Source organism: Microtus oregoni, unplaced genomic scaffold (genome assembly GCF_018167655.1).
Source record: "Microtus oregoni isolate MIOR12 unplaced genomic scaffold, Mior012 000016F_ref0000370, whole genome shotgun sequence".
NCBI classification, from domain to species: Eukaryota; Metazoa; Chordata; class Mammalia; order Rodentia; family Cricetidae; genus Microtus; species Microtus oregoni.
The window spans coordinates 31,320,629-31,344,239 of NW_024543075.1; the positions used below are offsets into that span (position 1 = coordinate 31,320,629).

General features: G+C 45.9%; 1 protein-coding gene across 1 annotated transcript in view; it reads right to left on the reverse strand.

The window, feature by feature from the left end:
- Positions 1-23,611, reverse strand: part of Spon1 (spondin 1) — a 294,791-nt gene that overhangs the window by 260,471 nt on the left and 10,709 nt on the right. Inside the window, exon 2 of the mRNA XM_041666818.1 lies at positions 9,511-9,617. Coding sequence (XP_041522752.1) covers positions 9,511-9,617 — 107 coding nt within the window. The remainder of the gene's footprint in view (positions 1-9,510; positions 9,618-23,611) is intronic.

Here is a 23,611-nt window from a genome sequence, read left to right on the forward strand (position 1 = left end):
GCAGAAAATTAGGTGGGCAGAGTAGACAGAACAGAATGCTGGGAAGAAGGGAAGTGAGGCAGTCAACCATGATTCTTCGACCCGAGATGGATGTAGGCTAGAATCTTTCCTGGTAAGCAACCACCTCGTGGTGCTACACAGATTATTAGAAATGGGTTAATCAAGATGTGAGAATTAGCCAATAAGAGGCTAGAACTAATGGGCCAAGCAGCATTTAAAAGAATACAGTTTCTGTGTAATTATTTTGGATGAAAACCAGCCAGGCGACTGGACACCAGGAACACAGCCCGCTGCTCCTTCTACAGAAGGTTATCTTTATGAGGATGCACAATGTTAAATAATTATAATATTAACATAACCAAAATACCCTAGAGTAGGCCACTGTTTCTGGTGAATTATAACCCACTTATTCTAAATTTAACTCTTAAGAAAAACAAACACAGCTTTAAGCACTTGCAAAACCAAAATTAAGACCTACATCACCAAATGCTAGACCTGGAAGAGAGATGTGTCAGTTTTGTCATACAGGGTTCACCCAGGACCTTGCCCAAGCTGCCAATGCTCTGCCACTGAGCTCGACCCTCAGCCCGACTCACTGCATGCCTAGAACCTCCTTAATAAATGCACACAATGTCCTTCGGCTATAAAAGTCATAGGCTACTAAACAATTTTATCATGAACTTGGAAGTGATTTCCAGACCTTTAGAAAGAGATGTGGAAACAATGCTGCTTCCCATGAAGGAAAGTATGAGGCCAACTCATGCCAGCACGTGGGCAGGGCCAGACATTCCATCAGCAGCCAGCCATCAACTTGGAAAGCCCTTATCAACCAACCGGCGTGCCAGAGCTTGATGAGACCATGGGAACAGAGAGGCAGCCGTGGCCCAGCTCTGTCTTTGTGATGATCCCATGAATGAATGAAGAGCTAATACATCAGGACAGCATGGTGTGCAGAGAACCAGAACAGAGCTGTACTGAGCCCTGGAGACCTCAGCAATGGGACAGCAGCAGAGACCCTCAGTGGGATCAAAGGAGAGATGGGTGTCAGGAGAGATCCGACTTCGAAGGACCTGTGGCACGGCAGATATATGACATCATAAACCTGATGTGGTCTTTGGAACAATCCAGCAAGGACTTAGGGAGCCCAGCAATGGATCCCTATCTGTCTTTCTCTCCCTTATCAGAGCGAGAGGGCAGAAATGGAGAAAATGTCACAGACCTAGGGCAGATGAATCCTTGTTCACTGCCATTTACTGGTTCTGTGCCTGGATCAGACTTCAAATTCTGTCCGTATTACCTAGCCTGAAAATGAAGATAAGACGGTATCCTTGTTGACTTGTATTGCTGTGTGTGGTGGTTTGGATGAAAATGGCTACCGTAGAATCATGTTTGCATGCTTAGTCTCCGCAGTTGGAGGGACGACTTGGGAGGGCTTAGGAGATGTGGCCTTGTTGGAGGAGGTGTGTCATTGTCAGTAGGCTTTGAGGTTTCAAAAGCCCACACCATCCCCGGTTAGCTCTCTCTCCACCTTGTGGTTGTTGTCCCAACATGTGAGCTCTCAGATGCTGCTCCAGCGCCATGTTTGCTTGCTACCATGTTCCCCATCATGATGGTCATGGACTCGCCCTTTGAGAATGCAAGTTCCCAGTAAACTATTTCTTATATAAATCACCCTGGTCATGGTTTCTCTTCACAGCAATAGAAAGGTGATCCATACTGTTTTAAGCACCATGATCAAAAGCAGGTTAGGGAGGAAAGGGTTTGTCCAGCTTAGAGGTTATATTTCGTCACAGAGGGAAGTCAGTGCAGGAATCTGGAGGCTTACAAACTTGCTCCCCAGCTACCTTTCTTACATAACACAAAACTACCTGCTCATGGGTAATACTTTCCACAGTGGGCTGGATACCCCACATCAATCACTAAACAAAAAACATCTCATAGACCTGCCTACCAGGGCCAATCTGATAGAGACATTTTTTTGTTTTGTTTTTGTTTTTTGAGACAAGGTTTTCTGTAGCTTTGGAGCTTATCCTGGAACTAGCTTTTGTAGACCACACTGGCCTCAGACTCAGAGATCAGCCTGCCTCTGCCTCCTGAGTGCTGGGATTAAAGACATGTGCCATTACCACGCGACTAGAGACATTTTCTTAATGGAGGTTCCCTTCCCCCAGATGACCCTAGTTTGTGTCAAGTTGACAAAAAACTAACTAGCCCCGAATGCCCACTGCATGGGAAGACAGCTGAGAGAAAGTTAATTCATGTTATGTGACAAATATTTGCTGAGCTCTGGTGATGTGTAAGACGTGAACTCAGCACCAAACACGTTGTCCTGAAAGAAAGCAGCTGCTCTTCTCACAACTTCCCGCAGAGAGGAATAGAATTAAAGTACTGTAGGGAACAAAGAGACAGTGTGGCTATGAAGACTATTGTCAAATGGTAATTTGATTTCCATGTCTAGTGATACAGCTCTGAGGATGTTGATAACAGTCAGTAATTAAGCCAGATGTGGCGGTGCACTATAGTGATATTTTATCTGTGTTTTAATAAATAAAGCTTGCCTGAAGATCAGAGTGCAGAGCTAGCCACACTAGTCAGCCATACAGGCCAGGTAGTGGTGGCGCACACCTTTAATCCCAGCAGCCACATTAGTTAGCCATAGAGGCCAGGTAGTGGTGGTGCACGCCTTTAATCCCAGCACTAGAGAGGAATATAAGATGGGAAGAGACAGGAGCTCAGGGCTCAGTGTGCAGTCTGAGGCTTGGTGGAGAACATTGCAGTCTGCAGTCACGTTGAGGATAGACATAAGAACTCTCTAGTAGTTCATCTGCTTTGCTTTTCTGATCTTCAGCTTGAACCCCAATATCTGCCTCTGGGTTTTTATAATCTGTGCTACAATGCACATCTATAATCTCTGCACTTTGGCAGTGTCTCCCGTGACTGTTCTCTTAGCATCATGGCCCAATAGAAATATTTGTCCCCATTTAAGTTCCTGAAGGGAAGGGGTGGGCCTAACGATGTCACAAGTCTCTAGCTCATTTATTTATTAACAGAAATCTTTACTGTGACCTGTCAAAACTATCCATGGGAGCATTGACATGGGTTTTCAGACAGAGCCAGGGAAGGTCTTCACAGGCATCCTCCTGTTTCCCTGCTTGTTCAGCCACAAAGTTTGTCCTCCTCAAGGGACAGCTCAGAATTTCCCATCTCCCTACAATGTTTCCTGTTCTTGAATTTTCTGCACATGAGTGTTTTCATTTTTAGGATTTATTTTATTTTTATGAATATGTGTGTGAGTCATTGTGTGTGTGTGTGTGTGTGTGTGTGTGTGTGTGTGTGTGTGCACTCATATGCATATGTTGGGTGGGTGCTCTCAGAGGTCAGAAGAAAGCACCAGAATCCCTGGAACTGAAGTTACAAGCAGTTGTGAGTCTCCTGACATGGTGCTGGGAACTGAACTCAGGTCCTCGGCAAGAGCAGTATTTACATTCCTAACCCCTGCCTCATAATGTAAACCTGATTTAAAAAAAATCCATTCCCAGGGAGATTGTAAAACCTAGGGAGAAGATAACATTATTGCTTAGCTAAATTGGCATCAGATACACTGTCTTCTATGCATTTATGTTGATACCCACAGACAAACTCTACTCATAGCGCTAATCGGGGACACCTCTTTCCCTTTTACACCAATAAATGTCTGCCTGGACATTCATACCATTCCCTAAAGGTTCAGGGAACACTGCAGAAGAAGAAAAGGCAGAAACCAGGAGACACGGAGGAGAGTGGTGAAATGCTATTCTCTGGGCAAATACACGGCCAGTGCAAGCAGAGACTCAGCCCCTGCGGACGCCTGCTCTGGTCTGCATGGAAAGGGGCCCATAGATAGCCAGGATAGTGGAGAGGCTCAGGGGTCCACCCTTCTCTGCTTAACTCTCTGCTGTTGATAGATCCAGGGAGAAGGGGAGGCATTGTCTTCAGCTGTGTACTCACCAGTGAGCCCATCAGGTTCCAAAGATTAGTCCTAAACTAATAGTTACACAAATTTCTCCTGTAAAGTTAACTGGGGCGCGCGCGCACACACACACACACACACACACACACACACACACACACACACACACATGAATCTTGGTGAATGAAAGGGATCAAGTGGGAATAATCGTGATAGGAGGGAAATAAGAGACTGTGGCAGGGGAGAAAAACCACAATGCAGTGTGTGTGTGTGTGTGTCTGTGTGTGCATGAGTGTGCATGCTTAAGAAGCTGTCAAAGGACTAAATTATGTTTTTAAAAAGCAAGAGAAGGAGGGGGCCAGCTGAGTGCCAGTATCCCCTTTCTCTGCTTCCTGACCTACCAGGAAGCAGCTTCCTGCCACGATGGACAGGAGGTGGTCCCACTGCCACGAACCTTTGCTGCCATGATGGGAACATCCTCGGACGCTGAGCCAAAATTAACTCTTTTCTCCCTGAACTTTTTCAGATGTTCATTCACAGAAATGAGAAAAGTGTGTACTTGCACCAAAACCACAGAAACGCCCAACTCATTCACACTTGTAGCTATGGTTCTGAGAATCTGTCCTAGTGAAGGTCAAATAAGGAAACCGGTTCTGTGGTTTTACTCCATCTTTTATAGGAGTGAATATAAGTTCAAAAAAATCCTAACATCCTTAACATCCTTTAAAATTTAACAATTGTATACACATGTATAATATATTTTGATTACTTACACCCCATTACCCTCTCCCACTGAACACTTATTTCCAAAAAAGCTCCCCCTCATCATGTGTGCGTGTGTGTGACCCACTGAGTTTAATGATGGATGCTTGCGTGAGTATGGGTGGGAGGTCATTTACTAGAGCATGGGGAACTAACCAGTGGCCACCACTGAAGAAAGTGCCTCCCTCTCTCCTGGTAGCCATCAACTGTCAATGGCTCCTTGGGGAGGGACATGACCTCCTTAGCTCCTCCCCCACCCATGATGGTATATTGACTGGCCCCATTTTGCACAGGTCTTGTGCAGGTAGCCACAGTGCAACAGCCAGTCCTGACCAGGGGGCAGCATTTTACACCGCCCTTCACATCAGGGGACATTAATGTAATGAGAAGAAAATCTCTTACAGATACAATTTCTGAGAATAAGTGTGCAACAGTATTTCAGCTTTAGAAAAGTGTCTCAAAACATCTTTTGGGGTTCTAAAATGGTTCCGAACTCATTAGACGCTAATAAACTTTTATTGTTGGTGATGAGGTCATGGAAACATACTTTAGGAATACAGAAGAATTAAAGGCTTTTGTTTGGGGCTCATCTTGGGCGAATGTTCATTAGACTATCTCTGACTAGTTTACACTCACAGGTCCTGAATCAAGCATAAAGCTGTGGTGTAATAGGTTAGCACCTTCAACTTCAGTGCAAATGGTGTGCTGAAAATGTTGTCAGGAAATATGTGTGCCCAACCCTGTGCTGAGCAGATTCGCTGAGGGTGGAGAATACAGCCACAAAGGAGATAAATACAACCCCACCTCCCAGAAGGCTTGGCGAAGGAACGAAAACACAGATCTGCAACAGAAACAGATTAGGTAGTGTGTCATTGGTAATAAACACAAAGAACAAAGAATCCAGCTCAGGGTCAGAGTGGTGGGGGCAGTGTGGTTTTAAACGGGGAAGGGAAATCACGACCGAGTTCCTTTGGAAGAGGACATCTGGGGTTGAGACCTGCTAGAGGCAAGAGAGTGAGCGAGACTGTTCTGGGCCTGGGACCAGGGAGCAGTGTATTTTTAGTGAGCTGAATTGTTAAGATTGGCGAGTTCACTTTTGTACAGACAGTACGGTCTCTGAACTCCTTGTCAGTCGCAATTAGCCGTGAGTACACCCATAAAGAGCGCCAGTGTCTCTCCCACTCTGGCAGCCAGACACCCTCATGTGCCAACGCTGCCACCCTGGAACCCATGGCTGGAGCAGAGGAGGGGACCCCAGCTCTTCTCGGGGACATCTGCAGCAGCCAGCAGAGCAGTAACCCTTTCCTCTCCACTGAGCCCGAGGCAGCTTCATGCTTCTGTTGCTTTTACATGTGGTGGGTGAGTCTGGCTTTTCTGCTAAGTCCCCAGGCACTGAGAAGCATAACCAGCTAACTGACACCCCCTGCGAACCGGGAAGAGGAGGGCAGCAAGACAGCTCAGCAGGGAATAATGGTGCCTGCTGCCAAGCCTGATGACCAGAGTTTGATGCCCAGCCTAACTATGGAAAGAGAGAACTAACTCCTGCAAGTTTTCTGCCACCCCATCCCCTCCACACACATATGAGTAAATATTTTTAAAATGTTTAAAAGAAATATGTGATCTTTTATCTAGAGTTACACAAAATTAATATATATATATTTTTTTCTTTAATGTGTATGAGTGTCTTGTCTGCATGTATGTATGTGCACCACATGTGTGCCTGATGCTCACAAAAAGCATTGGATCTCCTGGGGCTGGGGCTACAGACCGTTGTGAGCCGTCGCGTGGGTGCTGTGAACAAACCAGGGTCCTCTGCAAGAGCATCAAGTGCTCGTAACTGCTGGGCCATCTCTCCAGCCCCAGGTTGTGCAAATTTCTCTGTTATGAAGTCCTCGGGGTTTTCAGGGAGGGAAGGCATCAGATGAAAATGTGTATCTAGCTATTTTTTAAATGTCATTTTCAAAGATGGCAGTAGTGATTATAATTCTTCTATTTCTATTCGAGTGGGTGGCTTGACTTCCGCCTGTCAGCTATAGAGGTTGACTTAACTGGATGACGGCAAGGAGGGCACAGTAAACTTCACCAGGTCGGGACAACTCTGTCTTACCATGGTCCCCAGTGCTGAATTCAGTCAGCTCATGGCACAGGAAGCACCCAGTCAAGGAAAGGTGACAGCTCTCAAATATGTTCATGCTACAGCGGGAAGGTGCAGGAGAGGTAAGCTGGGAATCTGGTCTATGACCCCCCAGCTCCACTAATCCCTGGAACCAGGAGAACCAGTGGAGTGTGCATTTAATGGTTCAAAGGTAAGGTAAGAATCAAGACATTCATTATGAGAGAAGCATATTAGTCCAGCCTGTGGAGCTTGGTGGTGTCAGCCTGTTCTGACTTAGGGCCATGAAGGTTCAGTTTTATTCTGGGAGAAATTGGAATGCCAACCCTGACTTCAGAAGGTTGCTATAAGAAAGAAATAGAATTAGATTCCATCAGGAACCCTGTACACACACTGCTGTCACACACACACACACACACACACACACACACACACACACGGCCTCCTTTTGGCCCTGAACAAGCAAACGCCAATTGCCACACCATAGTTATAAACAGGAACCTAGATCCTGGGCTGGATTTGAAGCCCAGCTTTATCATACAGAGCTTGGTGGCTTTAGGGAAGTTGCTTACTTTCTTTGAGACCCCAAACGCATCCACTGTGTAGAGAGAGCAACGGTGCTCACCTCATTGGGCTGCTCTGAGGATCAGGTCAATGGAAACCAGAAAGTTCCTGACTCCCGAGCATGATGGCCCAGTAGCTGTAACTATGAAAATCGGTGTTCTCATGTTCTTACCCACTCTACTCCCCAGGGCTGGTGGAGACAATCAAAAGACAGATAGCAGTAGAAGGATGTGCCCCTGTTATGACTGGTGGAGGAGGCATGAGTTCCTCAATGTCTCATGACACCCGAGGTTCTCAATCCACAGGGCCTCACGTTCCCCAGAAGGCTTGCTAAAATACAGGGGCAGACCCTGCTCTGAGGCCTGACTCATCTGGTCTCTGTGGGCTGAGATTCTACATTTACAAGTTCCCACGTGCCGCGGATGCTTCTGGTAACACCACCGCGGCCAAGTAACAAAAAAGGGTGCCAGAAGCCCCAAGGGAAAAGTGAGGAAAAATCAGGTAGAGATACAAAGCTCAAAAGAGATCCAAGCTCAGGTAAGGCATGCTAAAATAAGAGACAGCCCTTAGCGCAGAGCCTGGCAGGCAGCAAGCACACTGAGTTGTTGGTGGCATTATGGGACCACTCTTTTGCATGCCTACCGAGAGTTTCTTCCCATGAAAGGTAGTCAAAATGGGCATAGAGCGAACAATTTCACTAGACCAGAAGCCTGGACTCCTGTGCATAGAAAAGAGACTTAGTTGAGCATGATGGGGACCACTGTAACTCCCAGAGGGTTGAAGCAAGAGGATTTCCGTGACTTTGACAGCAGCCTGGGCTACGTAGTTAGCACCAGGGAATCTAGGACTACACGGCAAGACCATGTTCTTCTCCCTCAATGAACAAACAAATGAAAGAGACAGCAAGATGGATCATAGGACAAGGACACTTGCTACCAAGCCTGAAGCCTTGCATTCAATTCCCAGAACCCACGTGGAGAAAGGTGAGAACCAGCTCCTGACGGTTGTCCTCTGACCTCCACTGCATGCCACGGCACACACATGTATGCGTGCACATGCAAATGAATAGATGTCTTTAAAATATAAAAATTTTAAGGTAGAAGATTCAACCTGTGATTACAAACTGGCCCCAGGTGATTAAAAGACACTAATGGACAAGCTATTTGGGGCAGGGTCTCCCGAGAAGCTCATACATCACACCAGAGTCCCCAGCAGCCAGCTCTGAGTGTAAGCATTCTCCTGGCATCTCGTTTTCTCTTCTGAGTTTGCAAATGCCAGACAAAAATGAATGCCAGAACAACGGAAAATGGAGACCAGAAATGATCAGGATAGATTCGGCCAGAACTCCCGCTAGAATCACCACAGCCCTTTTGGGATGCGTTCTGACATCTAGCTGGAGAGGGATGAGTGTTCCTGCCACCTTCCCTCGGAAGAATATTCCACAGTGAAATATGACTTATTGTTAGGGCTTTGCCTCTGAGCTTCCCTTTCTTCTCCTGACCCACTTTCGTTTTGCTGTGGCCTTCGGCACAGTGGCGGGCAGAGACGCCCCCTCCCACACCCCTCACTCCCCGTCATAGACCACCACCTCCTAAACTTGTCTGCTCATTTAGCCAAGCAAAGCATGTGTAATTCTTTTAATCCTTCCCTCACAAATCGGCCTCCACACTCCCTTACCACCCTTTCCCTGGGCTTTGAACCCCCTCCAACCTGACCGTCCCAGCTCTTGTTCCTGTCAATCACAAGATGCCTACTTCAGGGGAAACAGCAGATAGGAGCCAGGTTCTAAGCACTCGCTCCACATTGCACACTGCCTGTTGCCAAGGGCACAGAGAGCCCAAAGCCGCCCAGCAGTGGGTTCTACCAGAGTGAAACATGCCCTGCTGGGTGACCAAGCCCGCTCAAGCAGACCTGCAGCCTTTGCTACCAATTGAGGGGTCCTTCTAGTGGAGGCGGCCCACATGGCTACCTCTACCATCAAGGAAGCATGTGAAAAACTGCACAAGAGGCCTTAACCTCTCCTTTTTCATAGACTCCTCCCCATAGCCCAAGTTTACTTGGTTTCTACCTGCCAGGAAGGCAAAGCCACTGGAAAAGCCTGTGGCAATGATTGGTGTCTTACCTGGAAGGTGCCAGCATGGTCTTCTTCTTTGTCGCCTTCTCTGTTCTCTTTGAGGGCTATCAGTGTGAAGCCTCTGAAGTAGGAGGGAGGAGCAGCTGAGAGTGTCACTGTGAGAGGCAAGAAAGCCACTGTTAGCACAGCAATCAACTGTGTTCTGTTTGACTTACAGGACCAGACCTGAGCATTTTGTCAACATCCCATCCCTGTGGAGTACAGGGGCCGGGTGGGGGGGAGGATGAGAAAGGCTCGGATCTCTCTTCTATATAAGAGCTTGTTAAATGCCAGATCTGAAGTCTGATCTGAAAATCCTTTTTATATTTATTTCTTTACTTATTTGTGTATTTGTTTTCTGAGACAGAACCTCATCGTGTAGTCCAAACTGGTCTCAAATCATCACTGTCATCTTGCCAGGACCTCCTAAGCATCCTCAAAATTTCCTGCACTGCTCAGACAGAGGTAAGGTGAGCTCTGTCTTAATAATCTCAATTTGATAAAGATCACCCTGGTCAGAAACTCCCATCTTGACAACTATCTCATCCTGCTATAGTTCTATTAAAGTGACCCAAGAGGAGTCCAGATTCCTTTCGGATGTCTTGGGTGACACATATTGTTCCCTGGCCTTGCCCTTATCTTCTGTAACCCCAACTATACCACCCCTCCAATCCCCTACCCCCAGGTGCTTGCCTAAGTTCTGCCCCTGGTGTCATGGACATTCAACATATACCTGTTTCCAAGTTTGCCTCCCACAGGCCTTACCCACAGCCTTCCTCTCTCCCTCTCCTTTCTCTGTCTGCCAAATCAAGGGACCCAGCAGAAGTCTGAGTTCACTCAAGAAAGCGGGGCCATTTTCATTCCCCTGTATCCACACAACCCAGCACCGGGATCTAAGACAGGCTCGAGTTTCTTCAGATGAATACACAGAATGTATCTCTATCCTGTGTTCTAGACTCTGGGCTTTAGATCTGGGCTGAAGGGTTGTTGGAACTTTCAGGAATCCTCTAGTCCAGGGTTCCAATGTCTCTGGTAAGGATCCAAGATGGAGAGGTGAACAGACACTTTCAAGGTCGCTGAATTAGGGGTTTCCTCCCTAGCTTAACACTCCGCCCATGAACTCATGCCCTGAATGTATTCATCTTGATATGGCTCCTTTAAAAGTATTGACGGATGTGTCTGAAGTTTAAAAATCAATGCATTTGGCTTACATCATTGACATAATTCTGCTACACCATTTCCCTTCTGGGAGGGGTATGTGGTCTTCTAACTCCCTAAAATAGACGCAGTAATGCAAACAGTAAAACCACTACCTAATCATTCTAAAATCGCAAACAATAGAACTACTGTCTCAGGTAATAGAGTGATGCTCGTGAGCCGCCAACAGAAGATATCTCACAGAGGAACTTCACAGGCACGTACAGTACAAATTTAAGAGCTGGAGAGGTGACTCAGCTATTAAGAGCACTGGCTGCTCTTCCAGAGGACCCAGGTTCCATTCCCAGTTAGCTCACAATAACCTGCAACCGCAGTTCCAGGGAATCTGATGCCCTCTTCTGGCTTCTGCAGACACCAGGCATATAGGGTGCACGCACATATACACAGGCAACACACACACATAAACAAATAAAAAATTAAATTAAAAATTCCAAATATCATACTGTTACTGGTCAGTTCATCTCACAAAGTAAAGGCGCATCCTGCCCAGCTATATCCATCTATTTAAAAAATCCAATAGAAAGCTGGGAAGAAAGAATGATGGAGAAACGGGAGTAATAAAAGCGTGGGGCTCAGAAGTCAATAGCTCTGTGAGAAAGGATCAGAGCTCTGAAGACCCTGGGATGAAAGGAGGACGGGGGTACAGAGCTGCTGGCAGCAAGGATGCCCCACCAGGATGTCCTCAAATGCATTAGCATCATTTTAGTGTGCCCCTGGGACTGATGGATCTTGACCTCCATTTACCAAGCATCTGTGACTCTGTTTCAGAGGACTGTTCTCACATCACCAGAGCCTCTTACAGAAGCCCCAACTCTCTTCCACTGAGGATAGTCACCTCCGAGGGGTTCTTTGCATTCTGTGGTAGTTTGAATAGGAATGGTCCCATAGACTCATGTGTTTGAATGCTTGGCTCATACAGAGTGGCACTATTAGGAGATGTGGCCTTGTTGGAGGAAGTGTGTCACCTTGGAGGTGGGCTTTGAGTCTTGAAAGGTCAAGTCTGGCCGCTGTGCTATGCAGCCTCCTTCTGCTGCCTGAGAAGCAAGATGCAGAACTCTGAGCTCCTTCTCCAGCACCGTGTCTGCCTGCATGCCATGTACCATGATAATAAGAGAAACCTCTGAAACTGTAAGCCAGTCCCAATGAAATGCTTTCTTTATAAGAGCTGCTGTGGTCATGGTGTCTCTTCACAGCAACTGAAGCCATAATTAACACATTCCAAGCTGGCCACAGAATCAGATTAGAAGCACTCTCGAGGACTTTGCCTGGGATCACAGGCTTGTTTGTGTCCTTCCTTTGATAGACCCTTCCTGGTCTCCCCTGGGGACATTTCCTTCGCAAGTCACCTGCATCTAAATCTTCGTTGGAAGCTATAGGTTATAGATTAAATTATGTCCTACAAAAAGTTATGTTGAAACTGTGGCCTTGGGCTCCTGGAGTATGGCCTTATTTGAATTGGGGTCTTTGTGGAAGAGGCCATAATAGACTGTGGGGTGAGAAGGAGGGTTATCACATCCAGTATGGCTAGTGCTCTTATTAGAAGACATACGAACCATGCAAGGGACATACTGCATATGACTACAAGGTAGAGGTGAACATGAATCATCTTGAGACAAGGAATAACAAGGATGGCTGGCAGTCAGGCTGGAGAAAGCTGACTTCCTCAGAACTGTCACAAGGATCACCTCTGCCGACCCATTGATGTCAGGCCCTTAAACATCAGAACTAGGAGATAACAAGCTAATTACCAGGGCCCTGGCATGCAACAACAGTGGGCTGCAGGGAACCCAGCCGACCACAGACCAATGACTGTTGCTTCACAGCCACTGCCCCCAGGATGAGCGCAAACTCCAAGAGCCTCGGCAACCCCGCCAATCACAGCCCCATGGTCCACCTCCTGGGTTCACCCACTGGCAATTTCGGAAGAGCCCCACCAGTCCACCCTACAGACATTTTCTCATGCTACTCATAGACCTGTGACATTCAATTTCTTCCATTCTCTCAAAACTTCAGAAACGGGTAAATTCCCTCCCTTTGCATGACCCTTCCTCTGACCTCATCGTAAAGACCTGAGCTCTCTTAAGAGGGGAAATGCTCACAGTTCTCCCCTGGAAGGGATGTTGGCCCTGGTATCTGGCTGAAGCAGGTCCTCACAGACACAGGGCTTTGGGCCTCTAGTATGTTTTTTCCCTTCCTAACGTCTGACGTAAGAAGATCGCTGAGCCCAACAAGAGTAAAATCCAGAGAAGTATCCAGAAGATCACTTCCTTCCCTGCTCCTGGAGCCATTGGTCCTCAGGTTTGTATCACCAGAGCCAAGCTTGCCAGACCCTGCTCCAAGGAAAATGTGGCCCAAATGTGTAGCTGCGAATGGAGCTACAGCAGCCCCTGGCTAGGAAGAAGGACTGGCTTTCAACTCTGCTGACGTCTCTCCCAGGTCGTAGGCCCTACAAGAGTAAGGTAGCCTTGGCTAAGGTGGTGAATCTCCAGAAAAAGGGACGAAACCTTGGGCTATAAAAAGAGACAGTGAATTTTTTTCTAAATGAAACCAATAAATAAAACACAAAATAAAAATAAGATATGAAAATTACTTTCTATAATTAATTTTAATCTGTGTCTGTGAGAAACATGTGACCAAAAGCAACTTAAGGAGGAAAGGGTTTGATTTACACTTCCACGTCACAGTCCACCATTGAGGTAACTCAAGGCAGGAGGCAGAAGGCAGGCCTGCCTGCTATTTCAAGCAGAATTACCTCTGACCGGGGAACTCATTCATAGTCAAGGAAACACAACAGGAACCATGGAGGAATGCTGCTTGCTAGCTGGCTTACAGGTTCATTCTCAAATCGCTTTCTTATATGCCCCTGGACCTCCTGCCTAGGGATGGTGCTGCCCTCAGTGGCCCGTGACTTCCTGAGTTAGTTAATAACTAAGAACCACTCCCCCCTCCCCGACATGCTCTCAGACTTTCTGGTCGAGGCAATTCCTCAGAGAAGACTTTAGTCTCAAATGATTCGGACCAACTGTTCTCAACCTGTGGCTCACAACCCCTTTGGTAAACCTCTATCTTCAAAAGTATTTACATTAGAATGTAATGTACAATTACAGTACCAAAATTACAGGGTTTTTTTTCTGGGGGGGGGGATTTTGGGGACAGGGTTTCTCTGTAGTTTTTGGTACCTATCCTAGAATGAGCTCTTGTAGACCAGGCTGGTCTCGAACTCACGGAGATCTGCCTGCCTCTGCCTCCCAAGTGCTGGGATTAAAGGCATGTGCCACCACCGCCCAGCCCAAAATTACAGTTATGAAGTAGCAGTAAAAATAATTCTGTGGGGGGCTGGAGAGATGGCTCAGCAGTTAAGAGCATTGCCTGCTTTTTCAAAGGTCCTGAATTCAATTCCCAGCACCCACATGGTGGTTCACAACCATCTGTAATGAGGTCTGGTCCCCTCTTCTGGCCTGCAGGCAGACACACATAAAGAATGCTGTATATGTAATGAATAAATCTTAAAAAAGATAATTCTGTGGTCAGGGGCCATTACAATATAAAGAACTGTATTAAAGTCTCTCAGCATTAGGAAGATTGGGAACCACTGATCTAGGCTGTGTTAACAATTAAAGCTAAATAGGACACATCCTTCAGGAAACATTTTATTGCCAATCATAAAGAGGATAGTAAAAAAAATATATTTGAATGTACATAACATATATATTCACATATGCAAAAACACACACACATAGAGAGAGACTAGTACTCAAAAAGTTTAAAGTGTGTAATAAATGTCATTTTATATACTTAACACAAGTTCTAAATTCACTGACCCAAGTAACCTGAAGTCGTTGCACTGATCCCTGGATTTATAGGACGATGACCTGATTTAACCCCTTCAACTTCGTGACTAGTCTTCTGATGTCCAGAGCAGAGAGATTTATTCAAGTTCACACCAGTCAGGGTGTCACCTGGAATCCAGGTGCTTTGCCCCTAGTCAAGAGCATTTCTCATGACTGAAAACCATAACAGTATCTGCACGATGCTTCTAGAAGTCTGGTCTTCTAGAAGACCCAAGTTCAGTTCCCAGAGTCCCCATCAGGTGGCTCTAGTTCTGGAGGATCTGACACCCCCTTCTGCATGCAGTACACAAACATACATGCAGGTGTATGCACACGCATAAAATGAAATAAATAAAACTTTAAAAAGGGAAGAAAAGGAATCATGAGACCCACTAGTTCTCATGAATCTCAAAAAAAGAAAACAATCTCTAAGATGATGAAGACAATCTGGAATCTATTTTCTCTTTGGAAAAAAAGCCTATAGAAATCGCACCATATTAAAGCTCTAAAGGGTTATAATAAGCATGTTTTACATGAAAATACCTACGTAATTAGCATACTATCTATGCTTACTTCCAAGCATCAGTATGCAATGGAAACGCATGAGTACATGTGATATCTTTAAGATCATAACTTGGCATATGCCAAGGTGAACAATAATACTTAGGGCGGGTGAGGTGGCTCAGTGGGGTGCTGACTGCGCAAGCCTGATGATCTGAGTTTGATCCGGAGAACTCACATAAAGGTAGAAGAATTGACTCCACAAAGTTGTCCTCTGACCCCTACATGCGTGTCATGACAAGCACATGTCTATATATACATATCTCACACAACACACACACACACACACCAATAGTAATGCTAAAATAAACAATTTTAAAACAAAGAGTTCTTTTTAAAATATAGTAGTAGTTACTGTATTCCGTGATAAGATTATCACAGTGCAATGTGCTTTGTGTTTGTGTTTGTCTCCAGGCTTGTCAGCCCTTCAAGGGCTAGAACTACATCTGGCTCAGTACGGTGATCAGCACAAGGTGATAGACAGCAAAGCCTACAGAACGGTGCTCATAGTCAGCTAGGCCCAGCATCACCAGGAATGTCAATACTCTGCAAACTGCTGTATAGATTTCGTGCAGTGCAAACGAACGTCTCCGTGTGTTTCCCATGATATTGACAACCTGCTTCTAAAAGTCATATGGAAATGCAAAGTGCTAAGAATATTCCAGACAACCTTGAGAAAGAAATCCAAAGTTGTAGGGCTTGCTGTTGCCAGATATGAGGACTTACAGAGCTCTGGAAATGAAGCTGGTACACTACAACAAGGAAAGAAAAGTGAGCCAATTAAACCGTGGAGGGCTCAGAAGAGTTCCCGGAAGCTGAGGGAACTGTGGTGATAAAGAATCCATGGCAGCATAGAAAAACGGTGGTTCAAGGCCAACCACTGTGGTCCTCACTACTTCATACCCAAAACACATCTACACAGGTTGTCACGTTCCATGTGAAAGCAAATGGTAACGCTTTGAGGAGGTGGTATAAGATGGCATGCAAATGACCTCGGAGCAGAAAGCATTTGAAGAGGCCAATAATAAAGCATGGGTCGTAAAATCTAAGATGTGTATGAGATGCTCCCATACTTCTCTTCTCAAATGACACTATGAAAGGGGGAAAGGCAAGTCACGGTGGAAAAGATGTTTGTAATCCTACTGGCGGTATCTAACTGTCATCCAAAAGATGAAAAATCTTGCTAATCAAGAAAAAAGACGACCCAACAGAAAAGACAATAGGCAGATGCATGAACACTTGGTGAAGGTGCCCCGCCACCAAAAACCCATGAAAAAATCTGAACCTCATCAGCCAACAGGAACATACAAATTAAATTCACAATAAAATACTACTGCATAACCACCAGATTGACTAAATGTGAAGAATTAATACCAAATGTTGTTAACTGGAACTTTCACACATTGTTGATGAAAGTGAAAATTAGCACATTTGCTGGGAAATTCTTCAGCACTCCGTTGGAGCTGAACATACACATACCCCGTGACCCAACCACACAACTCTGAAATGCTTGTGTGCACCAGCGGTACTTAGAGGAAAGCTTGGAGCAATAGCACCTGACTGGAGACGTCACTGCATTGGAATACACAAATAGTGACCTACTCATGGAAGCAAGTGTCTGATGAAGATGAGCAAGTTGTGCTGTACACGATGACACAGAGGGATGCGAACGGCAGGGCTGGGAGATGGTGGTGTCAGTAGAATGCTTGCTGTGCAAGCATGGGGACCTGGATTTGGATCTCCAACCACCCACATAAAAGCTGAGCACAGCAGCACACATCTGGAACCAGAACTGGGATGCAGAAACAAGTGGATCCCTGGAACTCCTTGGCTTGACAATCTGAATCAATGAGCTCAGGTTCAGTGAGGAGTTTTGTCTCAAAAAATAAGATGGTAAGAAAAAGAGGAAGACATGTGATATCATTTTCAGGCCTCAGTACACAGGTGCACACACCACGTGAACACATACAGGTACCACATGCAAACATGCGTAGAGAGGAGGTGGTAGAGAAGGGCAGGGAGAGGAAGGAGGGGGAGAGAGAGAATACAAATGGCATGGTTGCATTGGCAAGTGTTGATGTAAAAGTTCAAAATTGGGCACTCTCTGGTGCTAGATTCAGATGTGGAGGAGCAGGGAGAGTGATGTGGAGGGCACACAGGTGTTACTACAGCCCTGGTCATGTCCCTGTTTTGCTGCAAATGTGGGCTTCATAGATTTCTTCACCATGTGATAATCATTGAGTCATATGGTGTGATTAAATTATTAATTTTTCCTGGCCCCAAATAGCCATCTCCTATACATTTATTCAGTACACTTGACAAACTAGCTATAAGCACAGTTTCCCAGATGGCTACATCCCTGCAGGTTCTAGAAAACTAAGATCGTACCCTTTCCCGCCTTATTAAATATATCACACAAGATGGAGGCTCTGGAGGCTGAGCTGAACTCGGCATGGGGTTTCAGTCCATAATTGCCCCTGGAAATGATGGTATTCTGCAGTTTGATTTGAAAGAAGTCAGGAAGCTCTACCCATCTGGTGGGCTTCATTACGCTTCTCCCGAAAGAAAGACACAAAGATACAGCACTCCTGCATCTCCGGAGCAACCACAGATGACTGCTGAGCAATAAATAGTAGACTCTTTTCTCTAATGACTCCACCCAAGGGAGGCTGTGAAGAGATCTAAAACGTTGAGGAAAATGCTTACAAAGCATTAAAAATACAAAATAAAAAAGAGAGAAAGGCTACTTGGAGTCAACCTATGGACACACACAGGAACGGGTAAAGGGCGGAGATTCAGGATTAGAACTCCAGAGTTCTTATTGGCTAATGACGGGCTGTACCTAACTGTCCTCTTCCCTCATTTAAAAAGGGGAGGGTTGAGTGACACTCTTTTCTCACAGGAGTGTAAAAGTGAATGAAGTTCCTGTTGATTACGACAGCATCTGTAGCCGGACGGACGAGGGTGGTCAAGGATGGTTGGGGGCGGGATGTGGGGGTGGTGATGACTCCTGGATGGGGGAGATGGTGATGAGAGTGATGACCGGAATGCTAAGGCCTTAGTAATGAGGACCACGATGTGTGGCAGCTGACTAGCCAACAGTGAGTTGGTCCTCAGTGAGCACCATCCAAAGACCACTGGGAGGGACCACAATGGGGCAACAATCTCTGGGAGTGCTCCTTACAGTGCCGAGTTAGAGGATGATTTGGCTCGATCCTTACAATACACTGAATCATCTTGTGGTCCACCATAGTCATGTGGGGGGGGGGGCCTTCTTGCTCCTTCTATTTTTACATAATATAACACTTCGTGTGTTTCTTGAATACATCTAAGTCAATCTTAATTAAATATCTTTGTGATAACATTTGATAAACACATACCTTCCCTAACAATCCAGAACCTTGGGAATACAGACCAGCCCTGCCTTAAGCTGTGTCTTTAACAACTGCAAAGTCTTTTTATTTTTCTTTCATTTCATTTTTGGTTTTTTGAAACAGGGTTTCTCTGTACAGCCCTGCCTATACTGGAACTCATTCTGTAAAGCAGGCTGGCCTCTAACTTATGGAGATCCGACTGCCTCTGCCTCCGGAGTGCTGGGATTAAAGGAGTGCACCACCACAGCCCACCTTCTGGATAGTTCTTACTGCATAGTAAGTCCTTCTATAGAGAGCGAGCGAGTGAGTGGGAGTGAGCTGGAGAGTGAGTGGTGGGTGAAGGCTCAGTTGTCTTCTGTGTACACTGTGCTCCTTTCTGCTCTGGTCCAGAGTTCTTACGACTCATGGTGTATCACACCAGCTTCCCTCATCCATCTGCCTTTCTGTTGTTGCTATTTTTCAGTGCTGGACATCAAACCCCGACTGGATAGGGATGGTTGGTAGCTGTCTCTCCCCCAGCCTCACCCTTCATTTACTGAGTACCTGCTCTGTACCATCCCATTTCCATATTTCTGTTTTTAATGAGCTATACATTTTCTCCACCTCTGTCCCTTCACCCCTCTCCCGTGACCCCCACACTCTCAATTTACTCAGGAGATCTTGTCTTTTTACCTTTCTATGTAGATCCATGTATGTCTCTCTTAGGGTCCTTTTTATTGTCTAGTTTCTCCGGGGTTGTGGCCTGTGGGCTGGTTTTTCTGTTTTACATCTAAAAGCCACTTATGAGTGAGTACATGCTATGTTTGTATTTCTGGTCTGGATTACCTTACTCAATTTGTTTTTTTCTAGATCCATCCATTTGCCTGCAAATTTCAAGATGTCATTATTTTTACCATTGGGTAGTACTTGTTGTGTAAATGTACCACATCTTCTGTATCCATTCTCCAGTTGAGGGGCACCTAGGTTGTTTCCAGGTTCTAGCTATCAAAGGACACTGTCAACAAGACAAAACAACAGCCTGCCGATTGGGAAAAGATCTTCACCAACCCCACATAGGGCAAGAGGACTGACCTTTAAAATATACAAATAACTCGAGAAACTTGAAATCAAAAGAACAAATAACCCAATACAAAATGGGGGTACAGACCTAAACAGAGAGCTCTCAACAGAAGAATCTCAAAGGGCTAAAAGACACTTAAGGAAATGCTCAACATCCTTAGCTATCAGAGAAATGCAAATCAAAACAACTCTGAGATTCCATCTCACACCTTAAGAATGGCCAAAATCAAAAACAATGATGACAGATTATGCTGGAGAGGATGTGGGGTAAGGGGGGCACTCCTCCATTGCTGGTGGGAGTGCAAACTTGTATAACTGCTTTGGAAATCAGTATGGCGATTTCTCAGAAAATTCAGAAACAACCTACCTCAAGATCCAGCAATACCGCTGCTAAGTATATACCCAAAAAAATGCTCAATTACAAGGTCATGTGCTCAACTATGTTCATAGTAGCATCCTTTGTAATAGCCATTCCCACATTTCTAGAGATAAAAAGGAGTCTCGGCCTCGGCTTCCTAGCAACACATAATCTAATGGCTGGGAGGAAAAATGTATCGGCAGATATTCTTGATTACATGTAACTGGTATGGGGGATATGAAGAATGGTCTCTGGGATATCAGAAGAAGAAACATCAGAGTCTACCTCATGTGAGGTGAAGGAGGTTTTGAAGTGGATGAGGCTTCTGAGTCGCATGGTCAGTGAGGAACAGGGGTTTGGGTTTGTCCAGCGGAGAGAAGGAATGCCATCTTGGAAGTAAGGAAGGCACATGGGCTAGCCTTGGCTCTAGGAACCACTGGACTGACCCAGATCTTTGGCCCAAGATGGACTCACCTATGATACCAAGATGGATGGCCTGTGTGGGTCCCAGTTAGGGAAATGAAAACTGAGCGTTCTACACTTCTCAGAAGCCTGCTGACCCCTTGTCTCTTCTAAACAGCATGACCACAGCCTCCTATTATCCTAACGCCAGAACCTCCCACCACCCTGTATATTTTGCTTACTGCAGTCTCTTTTGCCTGTGACAGCTCCTTTTTCTGTGATGCTCTCCTGCCCAACTGAAGCACCCTATAAAACCCCAAACTACAAAACTCCTTTTCGAGCAGGGCTGCAATCCCTTTTCTTGGGGAGAGACTGGCAGTTTTTATTCTGAATAAGGCTTTGCCTTTGAGTCTGAGCGAGGCTCTGGTGGTCTGGTTCTCTTGTTTAGCCACATAAAAACCAGAGCTAATTCTGGATCTTCTAAGTTGTAGGAACTAGCCGCAGAGGCTTTTCTAGGAAGTGTGGATATCATCTGGAGATGTTGAGAAGCACTATGGGTCTGTGATGGGCAGTCCCTCCAGATTTATAGTTTAGGAAGGCTGGGGGTTGTATAAATACCGGATTATACTTTTCTGCTAAAAGCTACCTCAGTGAGAAGAGGTTCTCTGGCCTTGTTTGCATGAAGGCTATCCCACATGGAAGTCTGGCCTCAAACCCCCACCCAGACCAGAGTCTCCATCCTTTGGTATACCCACCTCGTGAACTCTCTCAAGAGCACCTAATTCCCAAGAGTTTTCTGGGTCCTTCAAATATATAAGCTCCAACAGTCTGACAAGAGCTCTGTGTTTGCTACCCTTTCAGGTCCTGTGAATTTCTATCACTCTCCTGCCTGCTCTCTGGAGTTCCAGAACCAGAACCCCAGATTCCCAGTTCCCTGGCTCCACCCAGAATCAGATCCCAACATGACCATATAACCAGGCCCTGGTCATTCTCATCCTGCGTGTTACTGAGTTGCCTGAGACTTCATGTCACAGCCTCAACCACAATGGACCTCAGCATCTCTCCCAGCTTATACCATGGGCTCATAAAGATCACTGAGGAAGTAAGTAAGCCAAGGGATGAGGTACTCCCCATCTTCCATTGAAGAGTCCCAGGAAGTGAAGTCACGTGCTTCATTAAGAAATTTGACACCATTCTCTACCCACCCATTAGGGCAGAGTTGCTAGGGAAGGGCTGGTGGACAGGAAGATGGGGCTAGTAACCTAGAGCAAGAAAATGTGGCTGGTGGGGTTGGGTTGTGCCATTTCTTTAAATTCCCTTTGTCAGCCAATTATTCTCAGTATTTCTAGGCAGAGATTCAGCCCCCCATTCTAAGTGAGTTGCAAATGAGATTGTGTACCCTTAAAATTACAAAGGTCATCTTTACACAACGGAGGTAGCTAAAAGGCCTGGTTCCAAACTCCTTTCTTGATTTTGTACAACTTTGGGCAGGGCACTAACCTTTTCTTTGTCTCGGTTTCCTTCTATGTAAACTAGCTGAAATACTGTGTGCCTTGTATTGTCTTTAGGCTAGCTAATGACTTCATAATCATAAGCCCATAAAAATGTTTGCTAAATCAATAAAATACATTAAAAAATAAATCAGTGTCCTCCATGAAATCAGGATCATAATTGTCAGCTTGTGGATTTGCTGCAAGCATTGGAGGAGGTAATAAGCATAAATCACATGTGATGTCACAGCGAGGGCTTGTTCTTCTCAAGTGTCACCCCTCATGGTATAGCTTAGAGCCGGATGCAAGTCCTGAGCTGGACAACACGCTCGCCAAATGAGAAAGATGGTGCTAGACTTTGAACCTTGAATGTCTTCCTAGGGCCCATGTATTCAGGGTATGAAGGGGGTGATGGACTTTTAGGAGGTTGGGCCCAGTGGAAGGAAGTTCATTTATTAGGATTATGCTCTTATAGATGATATAGAAACTCTTTCTCTTCCACCCTCTCTCCCTCCCTCCCTCCCTCTCATTGCTAGGAAGCAAACGAGATTCCTCACCTGATATGTTCTCCTACCATGTGTCACCACGAGCCTAGCCAGGCAGAGTCACCTGACCATGGACTGAAGCTAGCCAACATCTCTTCCAGAAAGCTGATTGCCTCATATGCATTGCCACTGCCCTATAAGACTGCCTTCCACAAATAGGGAGGTCCTCCTGAGAGAATGGCCATATGTCAGTCAATACAGGTGAAGGGAGGAAGCTAAAGGGGATTCCTATGGCTCCTTTCATGCTGGCCATATGGCCAATCTCCTGTCTTCATCCTTAAACACAATCACGAGAGACTGAACCCAGATCCAGTCTGCCTCCATGCCCTAGTTCTCTGGGCACGGGACTCACGCAGGACTAATCAGGATTCATTTCCCCGCGATGTTTCAGCTTAGAGTTCTAGGGCAGGGGACTTTCTTTTAGTCACAGAATTAGCCGAGGGACTCTTCACTGAGGTCGATGACAGCTATCCTCTCTGTCATTTGGAGAAAAATGATTTATAATAAGGAAGATTATGAAGACACCACACAGAAGGGCAACCAGGAGATAAAGAAGGGAAGGAGCAAAGCTAAACTGGAAAGGAGAAGGAAAACATGGATGGGAAGGGGGTGGGTGATGAGTCTGTTTGAGCTTCCCGCTCCATTTATGCCTGAAGCAAGACCTAGCTCTGGGCTTCTCAGATGTGGAGACCACTGTGCTCCATTCTTTGCCCCAGTTAGTTTGATCTTGTTCCTATTGGTGCCAATGAAAAAACTACTGGCCAATCTTAAAGCAAAGGAACCAATGGCTCTGCACGGACTGTAACAATCCTCAGCCGTCTATTAGTCCCTGTCACTAAGACAAACTACCAGAGCGATACCAATTCAAAGGGCAAAGATTTTGTTTAGGTTGGTGGCTTCGGGGGATTCCGTCCATCTGCATTCATTGGCCCCATTGCTTTTAGGCACATGCAGGGGAAAAGCATCATGGGAAGAAGTCACAGTAGAAGAAGCTGGTTACCCCATGGCCGCCAGGAAGCCGGGAAGGGAAGGAGGAGAAGGGGGGGGGGAGATGTAGACAAGAGAGACTCTTCAAAAGCATCCAACGGCCTACTTTATCTGTGAGATAACCCTGACAGAACCTGAGAAGGGAGTCCCAGGAAGGAATTGTCTAGATCAGGTTGGCCGGTGAGCATGTCTGTGGGGGTTGCCTTTAGTCAATGTGTGTGTAGACCCAACCACAAAGTAGACAACTTTAAGACTAATGAGAGCTAGCTGAGCCCTAACATGCATA